At 37.2% G+C, this 23,342-nt stretch overlaps 2 protein-coding genes across 2 annotated transcripts in view; both read left to right on the top strand.

The window, feature by feature from the left end:
• slc6a7 (solute carrier family 6 member 7) overlaps window positions 1–16,024 on the top strand; it is a 666,512-nt gene extending 650,488 nt beyond the window's left edge. The window contains exon 16 of the transcript XR_007934797.1: window positions 16,013–16,024. The gene's annotated coding sequence lies outside the window, so the exon portion shown is untranslated. The remainder of the gene's footprint in view (window positions 1–16,012) is intronic.
• nup98 (nucleoporin 98 and 96 precursor) overlaps window positions 1–23,342 on the top strand; it is a 160,998-nt gene that overhangs the window by 95,642 nt on the left and 42,014 nt on the right. The window contains 2 exon segments of the mRNA XM_051926475.1: window positions 6,550–6,711; window positions 20,276–20,482. Of these exon segments, the coding sequence (XP_051782435.1) occupies window positions 6,550–6,711; window positions 20,276–20,482 (369 nt within the window).

Below are 23,342 nucleotides of genomic sequence, written 5' to 3'. Positions count from 1 at the left end.
GGGATTTCAGACATTTAGCAACATTGGTATGGCTGTACAGTTGCTGTCTGGGGTGCTATAGTTTTGTCTGCCTACTCACCATATTTCTTTTAATATCTGGTGGAGCAATACTGGCCAGTATGTAGAGGCTGCCAATGGATGTCAGTTTTAAGCATCCAGTGATACTGCGACAGCTCTCATTGAGTATAGGGTTGAGTTCCTTAGCATGTGCTGATTGCTTCCAAACACACACATATTCTGCTGCGGAATAACAGTGTGAGCGCAGGCTTGCTGGGTTGGTGCCCCACATGGTATTAGCCAATTTTCTAACGATGTTATTGCTTGTGCTGACTTTCCACATGGGCCCTATAAATCAGGGTCCAGTCAAGGGTGACTTCAAGATATACTGGGTTCAGGTGCTGTTTTGTTGGCATACCATCCCAAATGGTGGCGCAGATGGAAGGCAGTAGCCTGTGTCTTGGATGAGTTTGCTGTCGGTTCTTGCTGTAATAGATTGAGAGGTTCGATAGGGCAGATGTACGGACTGCCTCTATAGTGGTAATTTTTCTCCTGTGTTGTGTTGCATAAGGTTGTCATCATATAAGAAGCACCTGCATTCAGGCTGGATGAGTTGTTTGTGTAGATGTTGAAAAGGGTCGGTGCTAGCACACTTCCCTGAGGAAGGCAGTTTTGTTGGTGTCTCCAACGGCTCCTTGCATAGATCAACAAAAAAGTCTATTTTCCAATAGAGATTGGATGACTTTCACTAGGTGGTAGTCATGTGTCATGTCATATACTATATCTTTTGAAGAGCAACCTGTGATTCACGATACTGTTTGCAGCTGAGAGGTTAACAAATGTGATTTTTCCTTTTTCAAAGCAATCTTCTATGGCTGGGTGAGACTGAGCACCATTCCCATGCATGATTTGTCTGGGTGGAAGCCAGCTTGCTCTGGGACTAGGTGTTCTTGGATTGGTGGGGAAAGATGGTTGAGGATGAGGCGTTCATAGAGTTTGTAGAGGTGGCAAAGGAGTGATATTGGTCTGAAGTTTTTGGGGTCTGAGGTGTCTTGGCCCGGTTTTAGAAGGACCATAGCTTGGTGATATTGTATGAAGTAGAGCATATCTTGAACTGCTCTAATATCCATTCTCTTTTTCTGTTCTAAGCAAATATTTTTTTTTCCATTTTTGCTGCTTTGCCGTTTTTAAGGTTCTTAATGCTAACACAAGTAGTGCAGTTTGAATCCGATTATTATAAATCATATCTGCTTAGCACTACAACTTAAGTGCAAAAGCACAAGATAAAGAGTGGAATTTGTTTGAATCTGATTTCAATAACAGTCCAGCATTAGTGCAAAGATCAGTTTAAGATAAGTTTACTTGAACACAACTTATCAATTCAAGTAATACTTCAGATTATATAACACACTTGGGCAAAAAAAACAAAACATTAATATAATGTGAGAGTAAAGTAACATACTGTATCAAACCTTGCAATAATCCGTAGCTAACAATGTTATCCTGCTTATTATACCCCATTTCTGTCACACCTTTAAATTACTTTTAGATTATACATGTAATTTTTAGAAATGGGCAACGATTAAAATTTTTAATCGCAGACAATCACATTGTTATGCACAAAATTCAATAATGAACTCAAAGATAGTGTATTGCTTGTATTTGGTTTGCAAACACTTTAAACAAATAAGATGCTTTTTTAACAGCAGTATTCCCTTTACGCAGTAGCAGTTAAAATATTTCTTGTAAATCTCAACTGAAACATTAATGTAATCAAATCAAATATAAAACCAAAACTATGTGCCCTGCCAGGGCATTAACGTTTTTATCTAGTTTTATAGAAAAACAAGTTACACCCTCAGTCCCGAGCCACTATCATATTATAACAGATAACAGCAGAAACATTTTTTTATCAGGGAGCACCACAAACCATCTTTGTTCAGTAGCAACTCTTCGAGGGCTAATATTTTTCCCAAAAAGCGCACAAAGCAATGGTTTCACATATAAATCAACATAAAACATCTGTTGCTGTTGGTGCCTGTTAGCAGTTTGTGGCAGCAACGGCTATACAGGGGGGCAGCACGATGGCCAGCAGGAATGCCCGGTGAGCTGGCTGTCTTTGTGAGACAGGTGTGCGGGGGGTGACAATTGCAGTGAGACGCAATATGGTTTGTACCTCCTATCATCGTGTCTGTCCTCCCAGGTGAACGTTCCCATAGGTGCATCAGCTACATGAACATGTTCAGCACCACGATTAGCTGGGAACCAATCATCTGATCCTGGTTACCTCACTTTTGTGTTTGATATACATCTTCAGAACACTTCCATTAAAATTGGGAGTCGAACAAATTGAGTCAGATTTAGCGGTAATACAAAAAAAGTTATCCACGGATTATTCTGCTTTGAGCATTCACTTTGGTATCTCTCCACATGCCATTTTAGAAGCTGTTTGCTCTTCGCTACTCGGGCACACACAGGGAATCAAGGTCAAATCAACAAAGCTAACTTTCCTTCTAGCAAAAGCCTATCGAAAGCGGTGTAACAAGATCTTGTTACTCAGCACTAGTTTACTACTGCAATGTTACCAGGGTGACTGGTCCTTTTATGAAGGAAAATAAATGATTGAAGGATGCAGCGATATACCAGCGACTTATGGCGCAGTGTTGGCGGTGTCTTCAGAGAAAACTCCAGAGTGCTTGTCTTAGACGCTCCTGCATAATAGTTGTGCTGCTATGATATGCCATTTCATATTTACAGAATGTACAGATCACAGTATTTGGCTTTTGCTTAAAGTACTCCCATACTTTAGAAGTCTGCGAAAGAGCTGCACATGGTCTAGGCACTGCCATGTTGATCTCATAAATGATGTTAAGAATGGGATGTTGATTGTATGCCACACCAAATGATGTACTGTATTTAAATAATCACCTGTATCGATTTATGTCGACACTCCATTAATTCACATTGTCATCACTATCGCTTGAGTTAACAAATGGTTAATTATTAGTTTGTTCTACAACTGGCTTTAAAGCTTCTTGTTTACCTGCCATTGTGTTTTAGTTGAGTAAGCCACCCTACTCATGAATAACTAACTGATGACTTACCATAGAAAAGCAAAACGCATTGAATTTTTGTTATTTTATCTACAAGATGGCAGCAGAATACTCTGAATACTGTCCTGACCATTATTCAGGCTTAATAATCTCATGAAAATTGGTTAACTTGAGTATGATTTGGATTCAACCATCATTTACATAGAATTCAGAGCCTGTGTAATGGCCAGACTAATGCCAAGGATCTTAACAGCTAATTAACTAGCAAAACCTTGTGCCCAACTTGGCAACGAATGGTGGTTGCCAGACGGAGTGTATTGAATTCACATTATACTTTTATATTTATCATAATATACATAGCACATTTCCCATATTTAAAGTCCTTCACAAATGTTCAAAAGGAATAAAACCACAAAAAGTTCTGAATTACAATAAGAAAAACTAAAGAATTCTATTATATAGATAAACTTAAGTTTGGTTAAATTTCTACTGTTAACATGTTTTACTGAAACCTTGCAACAAAGTTTTGTAAAACTAAAGGTTTTGAAGAATTTTCACTGAGGAGTTTTTGAATGGTTATGGAGAGAAGTTAGTAAGAAAGAAGTCTTTCCCTGACTTCAACCTCAAAAACTCAACACATATAAATTTATTAAATTTAAATCAGAGTAGTAGCTGAAAGCCTTTCATACTCCCAGCTTCGATACATTTACTATAAATGGGAATTTCCAAGAAAAACTTGCAAGTGTGTTATTTTAAAGCTTAATTCTTGTTGCTAATGTAAAATGGTATACAGTAATCCCTCACCTATCGCGGGGGTTACGTTCCAGAGCCCCCCGCGATAGGTGAAAATCCGCAAAGTAGCGACCTATATTTATTTTATTATTTATACATATTTTAAGGCTTTATAAACCCTTCCCACACTCTTATAAACCTTTCTCACTCTCTTGTTAACCTTTCCCACGCTCTTATAAACACTTCCTATGCTCTTAAACACTTTCTACATTCTTAAACACCACAGACCAACACTGCACACTGCCTGCACGCAGCGATCAGACGTCAATGTGTCTGCACTCGCTTTGTGAAGGGGGGCAGCTGAACTCACGCTGAGCAGAAATGGACTTTGTGCTGCTTCTGTCAAAATGCCTGCTTGTCGCTCTTCGCGTTCGGAAGGAGGAGGAGTGTGTGTGTGTGGGCTGAACGCACGTTCCCTCAAACCCCCCTCCCCGGAGGCGCAGTTCGCATTGTCAAGGGGGTGGGGAGCTGAATGAACGCTAAGGAGAAGTGGACTTTGTGCTGGCTTTGTGCTGCTTGTCGCTCTGCCTGTCAATAATTTAAAAGCCTGTTAATCACCAATTTTCCTGTCTCACTGTCTTGTCTTGCGTGAAGTTAAAATGTTTTATAATAGTGAGATGTTACTCATATCCTTAGCCCGACATCCACATATCATATGTGTTAACAAAGTGTGTTTTATAAGTTTACATGTGTTTAAAGCATGTGGGATGGGTATTTTAAGGCTTAAACTATAAAAATGTTTATTTATATGGTCTTTCTATATCGTGGATTTTCTCCTGTTGCTGATGGGTCTGGAACATAACTTCCGCGATAGGCGGGCAATCACTTGTATTCAAAAACCCGCGAAGTCGTGAATCCGTGAAAAGTGAACCGCGAAGTAGCGAGGGATTACTGTACTGTAAATTTTTTTTTGTGCCTAGCTTATACACTCTCTTTTTAAACTATTGCTTAAGTCCTTAAAATGTTGCTTTGTTGTTGCTTTTCATGATATTCAGAATGGGAGAGAAGTGCTTGAGTTTCTGATTTTTGTGGCATCCTTTCAACATTTTTGTGTGTTGTGTGTTTTTCAAAAAATGTTTTTTTTTGTCACTGCTTTGTACAAACATGTTACACGTTTTCCTGGTCTTTGTTTCCTTTACCCACTAGTTCAAATTTATTTTTAAAAATTAAGTGTTGGTACTTAATGTAGTTTCTTTGAGTATTGTACAGAAAATGTGACAGTTTGAATTTTGATGATTTTTGAAAATTCATGGAAGATTACAACATTTTAGACAATCTGTAATTCATAGTTCCAATGAGTTGGAGGCAAGAGTAGCTGTATTTAATGCAAAGCACTAACCTTGAATGGTACAATAATTTTATCTTGGAGGACACAATTGTGTGCGCTTATAGCGTCTTGCATATTGGCCAGTGAAAATGCAGGTCTTTGATTTAAGAGAGAGAGTGCCCCCTGTACTGTTGTCAGATGCAGTGGGTTTTCTAAGCATTATGTTGCCATGCTGCTCACATACTAAAGACAAAGGTTAACTGATTTGTGGCACATGATTTTGGACAGTTAAGAAATTTTAAATTTAAGTAAAGTCATATTTTTAGTTAATAGTTAATGAAGTGGATGTACTCCAGGACTTTAGTTCATTATAAGAAATTATATTATTGGAGGGAGTGTCACAATAGGAAAAAAATGACTATGTTTAGGTTGGATGAGGTGGTGTTGTGGTGCCATTTTTCTTTGAGTTTCTGGCTGCCCTCTTAACTTCAGTGCAACCTGTTTTTTCCACTCCACTCGCCTCACCTCACTTTTCCTTACACTTGCTGGTGGCCCACACACCCTGGCTAGTGGATTTTAGGCAACAGGACTAAGAACAACCTAAGTGCTTGCAGGAGACACAATGGTCACAAATATTAATTCCATGTTAAAAATAGTATCCAGTCAATTTTACATTTTCTTATTAGGCAGTATTAAAACAGTATGGACTGGAATAATTAAACACTTCCTTTTGTACTGGCCTTTGTTAAAAATATTATTACTGCATCTTAATTGATTTTAAAATATTAAATATTTGTAAACAACACCCCCCCCCCCCTTTTTATTAATAGGAACATGTTGAGCTCGGTTTGCTGACATTGATTGTCAAATAAAATCTCCAACCAGTAATACGGAGCAGAATTGCAAACCTCTAGCCTAGATAATTTTGAAGCTTTCTTTCATAATTAACAAATACGTTTTAAACACTTAAGTGCTTGACCACCTATAACTTTTTAGTTTTTTTTTCCCTCACTTTTTTTTTTCTTACTTGGCAATATATCTCCAACAACCTTTTATTTAATAACTATCAACACTGTGTAATTAAAACTTGATTTGTGTTACCACCTGCAAACTATGGTGAGACCCTTGGCCTATACAGTTTACTGAACTGGCAAGCTATCGTCTACACATTTTGATGCCACAGTTTCAGTGTTAACCAAAAGAACATACAAATCTAATATATACTGTACATGCTAAACCACAAACTTGGGTATTGATTTTTGTGGATGTATTCTAAATCAGAAATGTTTTTTGGAGTTGTGATACAGTATTAAGTTTTAGACCTTTACCCTGGCTTTCTTTTTTTTCCCCTTTCTCTGCCCCTTATTCATTTGGAGTCCAGTTGTTTATAATGAATAGTGACTTTTTTGTTTTTCTGTCTTGTTTATTTGTCCATCTCAGGTGCCTCATTTCTCCAAATATGGACTGAAATCAGCTGATGGGGAAGATGATGTTCCACCTCCAAAAACCGATGCCAAGAAGCTAAAATCTGCTTCAGGGACAACTCCAGGACAGCAGCAGTCACCTGTTCAACAGATGGCACTTAATGGAAAAGAAGTACAGGTATATATTGGACTGTCTTGATTGTACAGTGTTGTCCCATTGACAATTATTGCTATGTATTGGATGTTGAGTGTTTCATCTTTCATGTTGTCCTTTGGTATGCAGTGTAATTGGGTACATGTCATGTCAGTCTCGGAAGTTGATATCCTGCAAAGTCTGATACTTCTCTGTTTTGCTAATAAGTTTATATATTTAAAAAAAAAAAAAAAAAACTCTCTTCGCAACATTGTAATCTGTTTAGAATATTCAGGCGTTTTAAGCAAAGTTTCACTTGAGGATTTTAGAGATCTGCATATAATTTTTATCAAAAATAAACATGTATTCAGGTGTTTTGGCTTGTTTTTTTATGCTGTGAGTTTAGAGACCTTTATCTTCGGTGATACTCAAACAAAAAGGGTCAAAAATGCATCTTCCCGGCATGATACTACTGTAAAACTACACTAGCTTTCAGGAGTTTGGAATTACCAGAAATTTTCATGTTTTTGATACAAATGGATACCTTTTTAATCAAGCTACCATTAAACTGATTTAAAAATACAGCCAAGACATTATTACTGTTGCTAATGGCTGTTACTGCTTGAAGTGACATTTTTTTAGGTTCATTTAGGTTTTTCTTTTTTTAATTGTTTTTTTTTTAAATTATCAAACAATGAAGACTCACTAATGTGTTTGAATTGTTTACTGAAGTGCCTTGTTATATACAATGTTTTTAGTTTCTCCATTTTTAGCCAATATATAAAGGTTCTTAGGACTTTCTACCCTTGAACATGCCACATAAAGTTGTCCATGTGAGAAACAGGTTGTGTCCAAATTGATTCCAGCAATTTTCAACGATTCTTCAAACGTTCTGAATGTCAAGTGGATGATAACATACCTACAAGACTGAATCTCCAATTAGTTTCTTCCAATTGAAATTCTTTTACAATCAATTAAAGGTTAAATATTTTACCTATATAAATAAATGTTATAAGTTAAATATCATAGCTATGTTTGGGCTATACTTGACCTTCGATTTTGATAGGTTAATTAATTTAGTTTTTTCATTATGAATGTATTTATATAAAAAAAAAAAAAAAAAAAAAAAAATTTTTTAAATTCCTATTTTTTATGAAACGATTGAAACACCAACATGTTGGCTACGAGGTTGTGAAACATGTGGTTCATTAATGAATAAACAAAATTTGCAAAGAGCTGCTGAATCCACAAAATAAATATGGGATGTTTGTATTCTTCTTTCAGCTGTTCCAGTTAGGGGTTGCCACAGCGGATCATCCTCTTTCATATCTTTCTGCCCTCTGCATCTTGTTTTGTTACACCCATCACCTTGCATGTCCTGTCTCACCACATCCATAAACCTTCGTTTAGGCCTTCCTCTTTTCCTCTTCCCTGGCAGCTCTATCCTTAGCATCCTTCTCCCAATATACCCAGCATCTCTCCTATGCACATGTCCAAACCAATGCAATCTCGCCTCTCTGACTTTGTCTCCCAACCGTCCAACTTGAGCTGACCCTCTAATGTACTCATTTCTTATCCTATCCATCCTTGTCACACCCAGTGCAAATCTTAGCATCTTTAACTCTGGTACCTCCAGCTCTGTCTCCTGCTTTCTGGTCAGTGCCACCATCTCCAACCCATATAACATAGCTGGTCTCACTACTGTCCTGTAGACCTTCCCTTTCACTCTTGATGACACCCGTCTGTGTCAAATCACTGTCACTCTTCTCTACCCGTTCCACCCTGGCTACACTCTTTTTCACCTCTCTTCCACAATCCCCATTACTCTGTACTGTTGATCCCAAGTATTTAAACTCCTCCACCTTCGCCAACTCTACTCCCTGCATCCTCACCATTCCACTGACCTCTCTCTCATTTACACACATGTATTTTGTCATGTTCCTACTGACCTTCATTCATCTCCTCTCTACAGCATATCTCCACCTCTCCAGGGTCTCTTCAACCTGCTCCCTACTATCGCTACAGATCACAATGTCGTCGGCAAACATCATAGTCCACGTGGACTCCTGTCTAATCTTATCTGTCAACCTGTCCATCACCATTGCAAATAAGAAAGGGCTCAGAGCCGATCCCTGATGTAATCCCACCTCCAACTTGAATGCATCTGTCACTCCTACCAGAGCATCTGTGGTGCTTTTTCTTGGCATGAAACCATACTGCTGCACACTAATCATCACCTCACTTCTTCCTAGCTTCCACTACTCTTTCCTATAACTTCATGCTGTGGCTCATCAATTTTTTTTCCCCTGTAGTTACTGCAGTCCTGCACATCCCCCTTATTCTTAAAAATTGGTACCAGTACACTTATTCTCCACTCCTCAGGCATCCCCTCACTTTCCAAGATTCCATTAAATAATCTGGTTAAAAACTCCACTGCCAGTTCTCCTAAACACCTCCATGCTTCTATAGGTATGTCATCTGGATCAACGGCCTTTCCAGTTTTCATCCTCTTAATAGCTGTCCTTACTTCCTCCTTGCTAATCTGTTGCACTTCCTGATTCACTAACTCCACATCATCCAACCTCTTCTCTCTCTCTTGTTCTCTTCATTCATCAGCCTCTTAAAGTACTCTTTCCATCTGCTCAACACACTCTCCTCGCTTGTGAGTACGTTTCCATTGTTTATCCTTTATCATCCTAACCTGCTGCACATATTTCCCACCTCGGTCCCTCTATTTAGCCAATCGGTACAGGTCATTTTCTCCATCCTTAGTGTCCAACCTCTCATACAACTCATCATATGCCTTTTCTTTAGCATTCACCACCTCTCTCTTCACCTTGCACCTTAGCTCCTTGTACTCTTGTCTACTTTCTGCATCTCGGACTATCCCACTTCTTCTTTGCCATTCTCTTCCTCTGTATACTGTCCTGTATTTCCTCATTCCACCCCCAGGTTTCCTTTTCCTCCTTCCTCTTTCCAGATGTCACACCAAGCACCCTTCTTGCTGTCACCCTTACTATATCTGCTGTAGTTTCACTGCCACCCAGTGCCTGTTTCACCTTCTCCCTAAACTCAACCTTGCTGTCTTCTTTTTTCAACTTCCACCATTTGATCCTTGGCTTTGCCATCACTCTCTTCCTTTTCTTGATCTGCAACATCATCGTACAGACCACCATCCTATGTTGCTTAACTACATTTTCCCCTGCCACCACCGTGCAGTCTTCAATCTCCTTCAGATCAACTCTTCTGCATAGGATGTAATCTACCTGTGTGCATCTTCCTCCACTCTTGTACATAACCCTATGTTAAAATACGTATTCACCTTAGCCATGCCCATTCTTCTGGCAAAATCCAGTATCCTGACCTCCTTCATTCCTCTCCTTGACACCATACCTACCCATCACCTCCTCGTCCCCTCTGTTCCCTTCACCAACATGCCCTTTGAATTCTTCTCCAATCACCACTTTCTGTCTCTTGAGTACACTGTTCATCACTTCATCCAACTCACTCCAAAAATTTTCTCTCACCCATTGCACACCCACTAACAACATTCATCATCACACCTCCAATTTCCAGCATTATAATCATTAATCTGCCTGACACTCTTTTCACCTCCAAAACACTCTTGACATACTGTTCCTTCAGAATAACTCCTACTCCATTTCTCCTCCCATCCACACCATGATAGAACAATTTGAATCCGCCTGGCCTTACTCCCAATCCATTTAGTCTCTTGCATGTACAATATATGTCTTCCTTCTGTCCATCATACCTACATTCAAAGTTCCTACCCTCAGTTCCACTCTTTACTTTCCTCCTCTCCTCCTGCCTCCGGACACGTCTCCCACCCCCCCTTGTTCTCCTTCTTCTTCGGCCAACAGTAGCGCAATTTCTGCCAGAACCCCGTTGGCCGTTGGCTAACAGTACTGGTGGCGGTCATTGTTAACACGGGGCTTGACCAGTCCGGTATGGAAATTTGTATTGTTGTCCGCATATTGATTTGACAAATTTACGCCGGATGCCCTTCCTGACGTAACCCTCCCCATTTATCTGGGCTTGGGACTGGCATGAAGAGAAACACTGGTTTGTGCATGCCCTGTGGCTGGGTTAAAAAATATAGGATGTCTATATTTTGATTAAAATAGGCTATTATACCATAATCGTGGAATACATTCAAAGTATTGTAAAAAAACAATGGGAAAAATGATAGTTTTTTTTTTTTTTTTTTTTTTAAGGTTTTTTGACAGTAATTTTTGTTTTGTGGTATAGTAATACATTTTTACATGTAGAATTTTTGACAACGTAAAAAAAACTTTAATTAAACTTATTTATTAGAATTAAGTCAACCTATTACCGCTACAACGCTGTTACAATAATATAAATAAAATTATATATATGACAGCTCGAGTCACAAAAACACAATGAGTCCCAAACATAGTTGGTATGCCAACCCGGCCAACTGTATTTCATTTCAAAAGCAACAGTCACGCAGTGGTGCTCAAACATAAAGAATGTTAGCAGTCACCTCCAGTTTGCACTCTGGTGGTCGTTTCGAGTGTCAACTGGATGATAACATGCATACAAGACCGCAAGATCACCCTCCACCCTACCCAAAAGGGGGTGGGTTAGAGTTGATTTCACTCTACAGTATTTTTAGTTGACCAATAAGAAACGTGTACCAAGTTTCATGAAAATCGCTCCAGCTGTTCAGAAGTGATGCTGGAACATACATACATACAGTGCATCTGGAAAGTATTCACAGCGCATTACTTTTTTTCACATTTTGTTATGTTACAGCCTTATTCCAAAATTGATTAAATTCATTTTTTTTCCTCCGAATTCTACACACAACACCCCATGACAATGTGAAAAAAGTTTACTTGAGGTTTTTGCAAATTTGTTAAAAATAAAAAATTGAGAAAGCACATGTACATAAGTATTCACAGCCTTTCCCATGAAGCTCAAAATTGAGCTTGGATGCATTCTGTTTCTGCAGCTTAGTTGGAGTCCACCTGTGGTAAATGCAGTTGATTGGACATGATTTGGAAAGGCACACACCTGTCTATATAAGGTCCCACAGTTGACAGTTCATGCCAGAGCACAAACCAAGCATGAAGTCAAAGGAATTGTCTGTAGACCTCCGAGACAGCATTGTCTTGAGGCACAAATCTGGGGAAGTTTACAGAAAAATTTCTGCTGCTTTGAAGGTCCCAATGAGCACAGTGGCCTCCATCATCTAAGTGGAAGAAGTTCAAAACCACCAGGACTCTTCCTAGAGCTGGTCGGCCGTCTAAACTGAGCGATCGGTGGAGAAGAGCCTTAGTCAGGGAGGTGACCAAGAACCCGATGGTCACTCTGTCAGAGCTCCAGCGGTCCTCTGTGGATAGAGGAGAACCTTCCAGAAGGACAAACATCTCTGCAGCAATCCACCAATCAGGCCTGTATGGTAGAGTGGCCAGACGGAAGCCACTCCTTAGTAAAAGGCACATGGCAGCCCACCTGGAGTTTGCCAAAAGGCACCTGAAGGACTCTCAAACCATGAGAAAGAAAACTCTCTGGTCTGATGAGACAAAGATTGAACTCTTTCGTGTGAATGCCAGACGTCACGTTTGGAGGAAACCAGGCACCGCTCATCACCAGGCCAAAACCATCCCTACAGTGAAGCATGGTGGTGGCAGCATCATGCTGTGGGGTGTTTTTGAGCGGCAGGAACTGGGAGACTAGTCAGGATAAAGGGAAAGATGACTGCAGCAAAGTTCAGAGACATCCTGGATGAAAACCTGCTCCAGAGCGCTCTTGACCTCTGACTGGGGCGACGGTTCATCGTTCAGTAGGACAACGACCCAAGCACACAGCCAAGATTTCAAAGGAGTGGCTTCAGGACAACTCTGTGAATGTCCTTGAGTGGCCCAGCCAGAGCCCAGACTTGAATCCAATTGAACATCTCTGGAGAGATCTTAAAATGGCTGTGCACCGACGCTTCCCATCCAACCTGATGGAGCTTGAGAGGTGCCGCAAAGAGGAATGGGCGAAACTGGCTAAGGATAGGTGTGCCAAGCTTGTAGCATCATATTCAAAAAGACTTGAGGCTGTAATTGCTGCCAAAGGTGCATCGACAAAGTATTGAGCAAAGGCTATGAATACTTATGTACATGTGATTTTTCAGTTTTTTTATTTTTAATAAATTTGCAAAAACCTCAAGTAAACTTTTTTCATGTTGTCATTATGGGGTGTTGTGTGTAGAATTCTGAGGAAATAAATGAATTTAATCCATTTTGGAATAAGGCTGTAACATAACAAAATGTGGAAAAAGTGATGCGCTGTGAATACTTTCCGGATGCACTGTACATACACATACACACATACATTATAAAGTTGAATATAAGTTATTCAATTGACTGCAAACCCCATTTCCTGCTTATTCTTTAATTTACCAAATTCAGATGACTTGAATTTCTGCCTCTTAAGCCCAACAACTTGGTGTGTGTGGTGTTTTCTTTTAACCCCTTCCTCCCAACTTGTGACTTTACGTCTGTTCTATGTACCTTTCCCTTTGAGCGTGTGCCCGAGATGTTTTATGCACCTTTTTGTGATGGTTTTCAAAGTTTAAAAAAGAAAAATTGTACCTTTATTTTAAGTGTTTCTACTCCTTATGAAAGAAACCCTTTTCTGTCTCTTTGTTGTACATCTGCTCTGCTTAGTATTTTCTGAAGTACTGTTCTTTTGAAAGTGTTACCTTTAAGTGGAGTCTCTAATATTAAGACTTAACAACTGTGTGTCTTAAACAATTTGGAGACTTTTTTTTTGTTTTTTTTTTGTTTGCATGCAGAGCCAGTAAATTTTAGTTGTTTACCTGACAGTCTTCAGACAGCTGTGCATTTTTAAGTGTAAAAGAATGCGTTTTATATTTGTAAGCCTTGCCATTTTAAACCATGTTTCATGTGCCTCGCATAGCTGACTAGTTATTCCCTTTAATTTTAAAATATTGGTGGCAAAATCCAGAAAATCATACTGCATATGTAAATTTACACCTTAGTGCTAGTGCATGTACCATCTTGCAGCATACACTTTACCAAAGAACAGTTGTTTCACTTCTGATTTTTATCTAATTAAAGGGTTATATGGATTGATGTGTGTTGTGGGGGATTTTGTGTCTCTCAAACCCCCGCTAGGACATGTCTACATTTATCCTATCTTGTGTATGTGTGGTGGTGTTGCCTCCACCCAAATGCTCGTACCCATAATAATTCCACCTTTTATGACATTTGTTACTTTAAAAGGATTAATACCACTAATCTCTTTTACAGCAGAGTAGTCTTTATCTGATCTTATTAGTTTACAACTATGATAAATTTTTTTTTTATGCTAAAGTTCATACATGGATAAGTGCAGGGTATCATACCTAAGGAGAACTCTATATATGTGATGTCTGACCAACATAGTAGTAACAAGTATGCCTTTTTGCCTGCATTGTTGATTGTGTCTCAAATTAAGATCGTGCTTTGCTCTGCCTTGTGAATTGGAAAAATGGTCTATGGATCAGATAACCTCATTCTGAGATGAGCACAGTGTCGGACTTCGTGCTGTCTGCTGGCATTTTTAATACTTTTATTTAATGTTTTTATGTGGCATATGCATTAGCACAGATCATTTTAATCCAGCAGTTAATTTGAAGTAAACCTCATGTTCTTTTCATCATTTCGATTTTTGTTTGCTGTTAACACTTGTGTTGATATGGGTCATAAATAATAAAATATATATACTTTTAAAAACCACGCTTATATTAAGTTTAAAAAGTGTACTAAAAGGTAACAAAAAATAAGTCTCTCATACATCACTCATAAAATAAAAGCGTGGGCGCTTTTGTTAAGATTTTAAGAAGTGTTTTTTGAATGTTGATTGATGAAAAGCGCCCACGCTTTTATTTCACGAGTGATGTATGACACTTATTTTTTACTTTTTTAGTGCACTATTGGTGAAATCTTGAACTATTCTTTAATTTCATTTAACATGGATTAATTGATCAGTTAGTGAAACTGATTGATTCATGTATTGTTATTGGAAGTAAGAAAGTGTGCAAAATTTCAAGTTATTTGGACAATAGGAAGTGGGTTAAATATCGATTTACAAGATTGTACCAGACAACAAGCTGGTGAAGTTAAAATAAATGTGATGATGATAATAATAATAACTTTTTTATTATTTTATTGACAAGAATCTGAAGCTCACCACATATATTGACTTCCAGATTTTTTATTTTTTTTTTGGGCAGAAATGTGAACACGCTAATCATTGGGAGACCTTTTAACTTTATGGAGGTTAATGTGTTGAAATTAGTATTATGTTTTGTAAACGTATTCTGAAGGTCTTAAGTAGGAATTTAAAACTGGAAAAAATGTTCTGAGGAAATAATTCTCTCCTAGTTTGTGTAATCCACATATGCATCTTTATGTAATGGTGGTCTTGCTGAATTAATTGACTTGCAGTGCTTTAGGATTTTTTATGAATAATTTTGTGTGTTTTTAATAGAAATGTGTTAGATTTTTCTGCTTTCTAATCTTAATTATCTTTTAATATCTTTGGCCCTTGGCCCTGTCTTCTTAAAACAACCATTCAGGCTTAAATGGTCCACATTCAAACAAGCTGTGAAACTGTTCCACTTAATAAAGTGTGTCATCAGTTGAAGCTAAGGTTGCATGAAAGTAACGACATATTTTACCTTCTATTTAAAATTTAAATAAATAAGTAAATCTTGGTACTTTTAATTGGGTGGAGGAAGATGGCCAGTCAAATTGTGAGTGTTGAGTCTAATTATTCTGCCTATGTGAATACTTCTATTTTCAGCTTTTCATTTTCTGTGCATTGTTTGATTTATCTATTCATAATGCATGTTTTATTTGGATTATTTCTGACCTTTCTGAGAAAATGTGCTTTAATATTGTACATTTATAGGTTGGAATTATGTAGTATTACCATTATGCAATATTATGTATACCTATTGTAAATTATATGTACTGGAAAAATCTATAATAAAGTTTGAACATTTAATATGCCTTTTTTTTTTTTTTTGGGCTTAAACACGGTCATTAAACACAATGACTAGGTCATGGAGTCTTGTGTTATGGTGTAGGAAGCTTTGGGATCCTACTGAAGTAACAAATTTACAAACTGTCACCCAAACCCTGAAAAATAAAAATTGTTGCAGAACCATATTTACAACTTGGGGTGGCACTAGCCCTACCATTTCCTTGGCTTGTGGAGGGGCCAAAGTAATTTGGGAGGAAAAAGCGTTGAATTTTTTTTTTCTTGGTTGGTATTTACAACAGAAGAACCATTTAGCCTTTAGTGTGTAAAGAAGCTTGTTATAAACTAAATCCTTGCATTCTAGAATTTGTTCTTTGACATGGTACAACACCTTAGTACTACTGTTCTTTGACATTTAAACTGCAGATCCACTCAACTTCTGTAGTCTGAAAAAGGTTCAATACATTTTCTTTTTTCATTGTTTTTAACTGGGAACACACTTGGAGTGTTAATTTGACTCTGTTTGCATAGACAAATGTTTAAAATGGTTAGGTCACATGTTTTAGTTTCCATTGTCTCATTCACTGGCTGCCACCATCGTTTTTGTATTTCAAGGCATAAAATGAATTCCATTCTTAAAAATCCTTCATGCACTTCTGTTTGATGTTTTCATACTTTTTTCTGCAGTCACTTTATTCTACTTGGATTCAAAAGAATCCCCCTTTTGTTGCCAGTCTATTTTATATTGCAAGGAACCATTACTTAAATTGTTTTAGCTGGGGCAGGAACATTATTGGTGGATTTCATCAGTTTTAGGTTAATTTTGAATATTTCTTTAAAGTACTATTGGATTGTATGTGACAGGTAATGTCCAGCACCAGACATCACTTAATAGAAAAAAGTCTGCTTAGCCACTTTAGTTGAGAGCAGCATTAGAAGGATGCTCAGACACTTTTATTCTGAAACAATTTTTTTTTGTATGAAACCTTAAACAAGGCAGTACCAATTATCAGACAAATGTCTTGATAGTCTGATAAATACTACTAAGTAGATACATTAGCATATAAGAGCTACCAAATGATGAATCTCTGGTTCACCCATCTAGAACTATGAAAGCTTTGTACTAGAATAGATTGTTTAGGAGGAGGATATTACAATTATTGTACATTTAAAATCACCATTTTTGTGGTTTTATGTCCAGTGATGTAGGTACAAAGCTACATGTTGGCTTTGTCTTTTGAACAAATAAAAATTTTGTCATGTCATAGATAAATAAAAATTTTACTTTTGTTTATTCTGTTCAACTTTGGTTGTCATTGTGTTTTTGCTGTTGTCCACACACACACACACACTAAATTTTACATATCTTAAAAGCAAAGGCTAGGCACCAGCTTGCAGCAAAAATGAACTGAATAAGTGGGTTAGAATATTCATGGATGGAATATTCTGAAAAAGGTAGTTCTTTTAAAAACTGACAATTCATAGTTGCTGTAGAGCAATATGTTTGGTGTTTCCATTCATTTTTTTAATTCTCTTATTTGGTTTTGTGTGCTTGCCTGGGTTAATCCAATTCAGTGTGTTTTTTATCTGTTAAGAGTGAAATTAAATAACATATTAAACAGTAGTATTTACTGTGTATAGAAAAGACTAGTTGAAAAGCTGAGTGGGAACTATTCAGCACTTAATGTAACTAGCAGGGTTTAGTTTAATAATTTTTTGTTAGTCTTTCTCACTTGTATACGTAATCATGGGTGTTCTGTAAATGCTTGTACCTTTCTTGTAATTACTTGAAAATATGTCTTTCCTGTCTAAGCATGTCTATAACTTTATGCCTTAAAAAATAAACATAAGTTTTAGTGTGTTCAAAAATATTCTAGCATATTCTGGGATCCCATGCCGTTGAAGGTAGGTCAAAGTTTTGATGAGAACATGCTCTTCAGCGCAAAAGAGCTTGTTACTTCATATTCGCCTAACATATCCAAAATATGGAGAATTGAGTTAAGTACTCATCAAGGTGTTACTTTTACCTGCACTACATGGTAAACTGTTCCATGTACTGTATTAATATCTTGCATTGTGAAGAAATATTTTTTAAGAATCACTCTTCTTTTACTTATGTGCCTTTTAGAAATACAAAAGTATTAGCTTCTTACTCCCCTTATAATTTTACATTTTTTTTTTATGTTTCCTATTAAACTAAGATTGTTTTAGATGAAATGGTTCAACTCCCTCTGCCGTTCCTTATTACTCACAGGTTTTGATGGTGTTATTGTTCTAGTAACTTTCTTCAGACTACTAATTGTCCTGCATCTTGTAATTAAGTTTGTGGCAGTGCACATAACATTCCATATATGGCCTTAAAATTGAACGTTTATGCAGAACTTCTACTTGGCACGCTGTTTAACCCTTACTTACCTTGTACCTGGCTAGACTCTAGAAGTACCTTTTGGTCACCTTTGGTAGCACATAGTTAAGATAATATGACTAAGGCTTTGGATTGCAAGACTGGCATGACTTTTATTGTTTAACTCTTCCTCATGTATCATACATAATATGGACTGGTGACTTCTCTTAAAGTAGACTGTTGGACAAATTATATCCGTTGAAATGTTTCTAAACCAGTTTCATATGCGTTTCAAAAATAATACTCCTTTCTTACTCCCCAACTATTTTTCCTTGGGTAATGAAGTTTGAAAGTTCTCATTCAGTAGCTATTGTACATTTACTGTGTCCAAGCTACCTCGGGAAGATAATGACGGTAACATTTTAATACACATTTAAACTTTTAATGTCTTTGTGTACACGGTATATAGATTGAAACATTAACCAAATATTTAAACCAACATTTATTTAGATGAGTAATTATTTTGAAATATATTTTTAGGGTTGTTTCTCAAAGTTCATTACATGGGAAAACTGACTTTGTCCATTATTGTGCTGAGTAGTACCTGCTCCAAAATTACTTTTAAGGGCAACTTGTCTTGGTTTTAAAGCAAAAGCCCCATCTGCTCTGCATTCTTCCATTACCCTGGTTGCAAGCAAGAAGTGACAAGGTAATTTTGCTACATAGTTGGTTTTGAAACCCTGATAAAGATTGCCAGTGAGATGTACAATTACTTTTAGCAGGGCTGGCAAGATTTGGATATTGTTGAATAATAGCAATATGTAGTATCCTTCCAATTTTTTTGTTTAGGAGAATAGTCGTGAATCTTTAAAATGCACATAACTGCACATGCTGTATAATTTAGTATAACAATTACACCTGTGCAAGACTAGTCTAATTTTAGTCTTCGCTTTCTCCTTCTGGGTTTGAATCGCTGAGGGCTAAGTGACAGCCTGTTGGAGTAATGACATTATTTCAAATGGAGGACCCACAGTTAACACATGCCTGAAACCTAGACAGCACTTACCTAATGCCAAAATTTTGCCTGAAGCAGTTTATGAATACATACCCCATGACTAATTATAATTATTATGGTAAACTATGTGAATTAGAGTACTATAGACAGCAAGGAATTTAGTGTTTATAGGGTTGAGAAAAGCTTTTAGAAATCCAAAAATGTGATGACAGAGTAATTGAAAACTTAATCTCTGGTTGTCTGCTTTGTATTTTTGCTACTGAAAGTGTGGTAGTGCTTGAGATCAGCCCCACACCTCAAACCCTACCATAAACTCTGAGAATTGTGAAGTGGCACTTGGGGAGAGATTGAAAAAGAAAGGTGGAATAATGATGGGTGGTTGGAGAGTAAGCTGATGATAATGAATTTTTGCAAATGGTGAACTGAGGCATCATACCTTGCTTTTTTTGTTTTATGCAAACTTGAATATATCAAATTCTCCTAATTTGTAGAGGTTTGGATGCTACACATTTTTCAGCAAAATTCTTGCAGCTGCCCATTAAGAAACATTTATTTCAGGGATGGTAACTTAAGACATTTACTTCTCATTAGCATAGTCACTGTTGGTGTAACACTCTAGACTAGTAATGTTCACATCTGAACTTTTTCTTTAGCGGCCCTTCCACCTGATGACCCTAACTAATTATCTTTGTTATTATAAAGCTGCATTAATGACGCAATTAAAATTTTCATAAAGTCCTATATGGCCTATTAATATTTGTACAGTGTTACAGTTGTCGAATGAGGAACTTGTTACTCCTGTTTAATAACATATATTTTCTTGTTTAAGGCCCAAGTTTAAATGTGTAAAACCAAAGTCTGTGAGAATTTCAGATAGTATAACTGGATGAGTTTCCACTTCAGACATTTTTAACTATCTTATTTTAACAATTACATCAGTTAAATACATTGCCATTATTTGAAAATCATATACAATACTGTATTGTGGTTCAGCAATATTCTTGCTATGTTTGGGGGACTTTCTCAGGAGTTATGTGCGCAGGACTAGAAGAACCAACCCAGGACAAGATAACAAAATACAGGCAAACTAGGTCATTCCCTTACTTGTGCTCACACATTGCCTTGCCGTCCTGCAACTTGGCATCTACTTCTTGAAAGAGATCTGCATGTGTGTTTTTGTGTTTTTTTGTTTTGGTTTTTTTATGTATGTATTCTTGTATCCGTAGAACCAGGATTTGTTGGAGCAGCTGGGAAGAGTGGCAGAGCTGGACAGTGACATGGCAGATATTACCCAAGAACCACCTCTTGATGGAATGTTGGACGATGATGACAGTACGGATATGACTGAAAAAGAATTTCCTGCAGATACTGAACCTTTGTCTACATCATCTCATATAGCAGCGACACTTGGTATAAACCCACATACACTACAGGTATTTTTGTGTGCATGTGTTAGGGTTTTGTTTGGGAACGTTTTCCTAACTTTTTAGAACTTGCATCTAATTAAAAACTAGAAGGTGGTATCTAATTTATACAATGTTTTTGTTTATGTATGTAAATTTGATATCTTGTGCCAATAAGCTGCTATTGAAATGTTGTTGCACATTGATGTGAGCAGTTTGACACATTGTAAGCAAGCTTGTGAGGTTGGCCACTTTTTAAAGCATCTGTACTGAGCCAGGTATCTATAATAATAAAAGGCAAAGCCCTCACTGACTGACTGACTCACTCACTCATCACTAATTCTCCAACTTCCCGTGTAGGTGGAAGGCTGAAATTTGGCAGGCTCATTCCTTACAGCTTACTTACAAAAGTTAGGCAGGTTTCATTTCGAAATTCAAAGCGTAATGGTCATAACTGGAACATATTTTTTGTCCATACACTGTAATGGAGGAGGCAGAGTCACGTATCGCGTCATCACGCCTCCTACGTAATCACGTGAACTAAAAACAAGGAAGAGATTTACAGCACGAGTCACACGTGGGAACGAAGGTAAATGACGTTAATTTTTGACTGTCTTTTAATACTGTGTAAGCATACATATTAACACATGTGCAATTAAACGTGTGCATTTACGGGGTGATTTCTCAGGCTTAAAAGCTCGCCTTTTACTAAAAAGGTAAATGCAAAACTATTTTCAATCAGTTTATTGAAATGCTCCCGTTAAGGATTGCAATAACATATTCGCGAGATAAAAGAACGAAGTAGGGGGAAATGGAGGAAGAGCCGGAAACAGCGAAGAGCAAAAAATTAATTAAACAATTGAGAACGGAGCGAGTGAAGCATACAAGCATGTTCATAAGGGAAACAAAGCACGGTGTAAAACGTAAGTTTAAATTAAGTTTATAGAAACGCTCCCCCTGCGGATTGCAATAACATATTCGCGAGATAAAAGTTTAATGAGAAGACACGAGGTATAAACGAACCACACGCCGTGGCGCAACGTTAGGGGCAACAGTTTCAACCATTCTATGATCTGCTTCTCGCAACTGAAAGACGGCACATGGCGGATGTTAGCCGACTTGCTGACCGCAACGTTAGGGGCTTCAACTATGGTGCTGACGCCACATCTCAGTGCCAACACTTTGCAGACTCTACTTAAAAGACACGCCCTCCTCACTGGACAGTTAAAAAGACCAATCAAACTAACGATGACATCAAGTATTACCCAATCAAAAGTAGGAAAGGAGGCATCTTCATAAAATGCGTGTGGGATGATTTGTATAACACGCTGCTTTAAAAAAAAAATGATAAAAAAAATACGGGATAAATCCCGTCCAGTATTGATTCAAAACGGGACGCGCAATTTCATTCTCAAACGCGGCACGATTCCGTATTTTAAAAGACGGGTGGCAACCCTACAGTGCCAGGTAACCACCCATACAATCAGATTGTGATTCAGACTAGGAATGCAATGAATGTAATTACCCTGATCTACATACAAGGCGAAAGTCTTGCAACATTCAAAGATGATGGTTTGGGATAATTAGTACTTAAGTACACCATGGCACATAAGAGCTTATGAAGCCTTGAACCGAAAAAAGCAAGATCTCAGAGATCGTAAAAAAAAAAAAGGAGGTAATGTCGTTTTACTCGCTGTACATTTTAGTCAAACATTACCAGTTATTCCACGAGGGAGACCAGCAGATGAACTCAACGCGTGTTTAAAATCCATGCTTCTCCCACGCTCGGTTATATGTCGCGTGTTCTCGGGTAGGTACACCAAAAAATGTATACATTTAAGCATGTAATGGGCAAACAAAAAATGAGGTATACCCGAAGGCACTGCAGTAGTACTCAATGTAACTTTACTTCTTAAATGTTAATGTTTTACTGTTTAATAATTTATACGCTTCTTATATATTGTTCAAATTCTTTTATCAAAATACCAATGACAGCGCAATGCACGATAACATGGAGTGAATACACCATACGCACCTGCCCACGACCGCCCTGGTGTGCGCAGATAGGACTTGATTCTAAAATAAAATAAACATAAAAAGAGTAATACAATCATCACCCATAAAGCATATAGCAGACGTGACGTATTATATGTGTACCAGATTTCAAGTCAATAGGTGAAACGGTTTGCAAGCTACAGGTGATTTAAAATCCTGGACAGACCAACGAAAAGCCACGGTAGCAAATTATAGAAGAAGATTTTACTGTTTAATAATTTATATTTATATGAAATGTGCTTCTTATATATTACTTCATATTCTCATATGATAATGATGTTAATGTTGTTTATATTGATTTCTATGTTATTGTAAGTGCATCTATGTGTGTATATGTATGTATGTATGTATGTATGTATGTATGTATGTATGTATGTATGTATGTATGTATGTATGTGTGTGTGTGTGTGTGTGTGTGTGTGTGTGTGTATATATATATATATATATATATATATATATATATATATATATATATATATATATATATATATATATATATATATATATATATAAAAAATATGTGTATATGTATATATAATATATCTGTATATGTGTGTGTATATGTGTATATGTATATATATATATGACAGCAACACTCATAACAATGACAACACAATTACATTGACAATCATGTTACGTTATTTTTAAAATGTTTCCTTTACTTTTTCATAACCTGTTTAACACACTACTTCTCCGCTGCGAAGCGCGGGTATTTTGCTAGTAAGTGATATATCTAAAAAAATATATAATTTTTTTTTTTTTTTTTTTTTAAACTGCATTTTTGTTATGCTTTCCTTTTGGTAGTTTTTTGTAAGTAATATATGGCTTGTCCACT

The sequence above is a fragment of the Erpetoichthys calabaricus genome, chromosome 4, assembly GCF_900747795.2.
Source record: "Erpetoichthys calabaricus chromosome 4, fErpCal1.3, whole genome shotgun sequence".
Taxonomy (NCBI): Eukaryota; Metazoa; Chordata; class Cladistia; order Polypteriformes; family Polypteridae; genus Erpetoichthys; species Erpetoichthys calabaricus.
The sequence above is the reverse complement of the archived record's forward strand: the minus strand, read 5'-3'. Positions and strand labels throughout refer to the sequence as shown.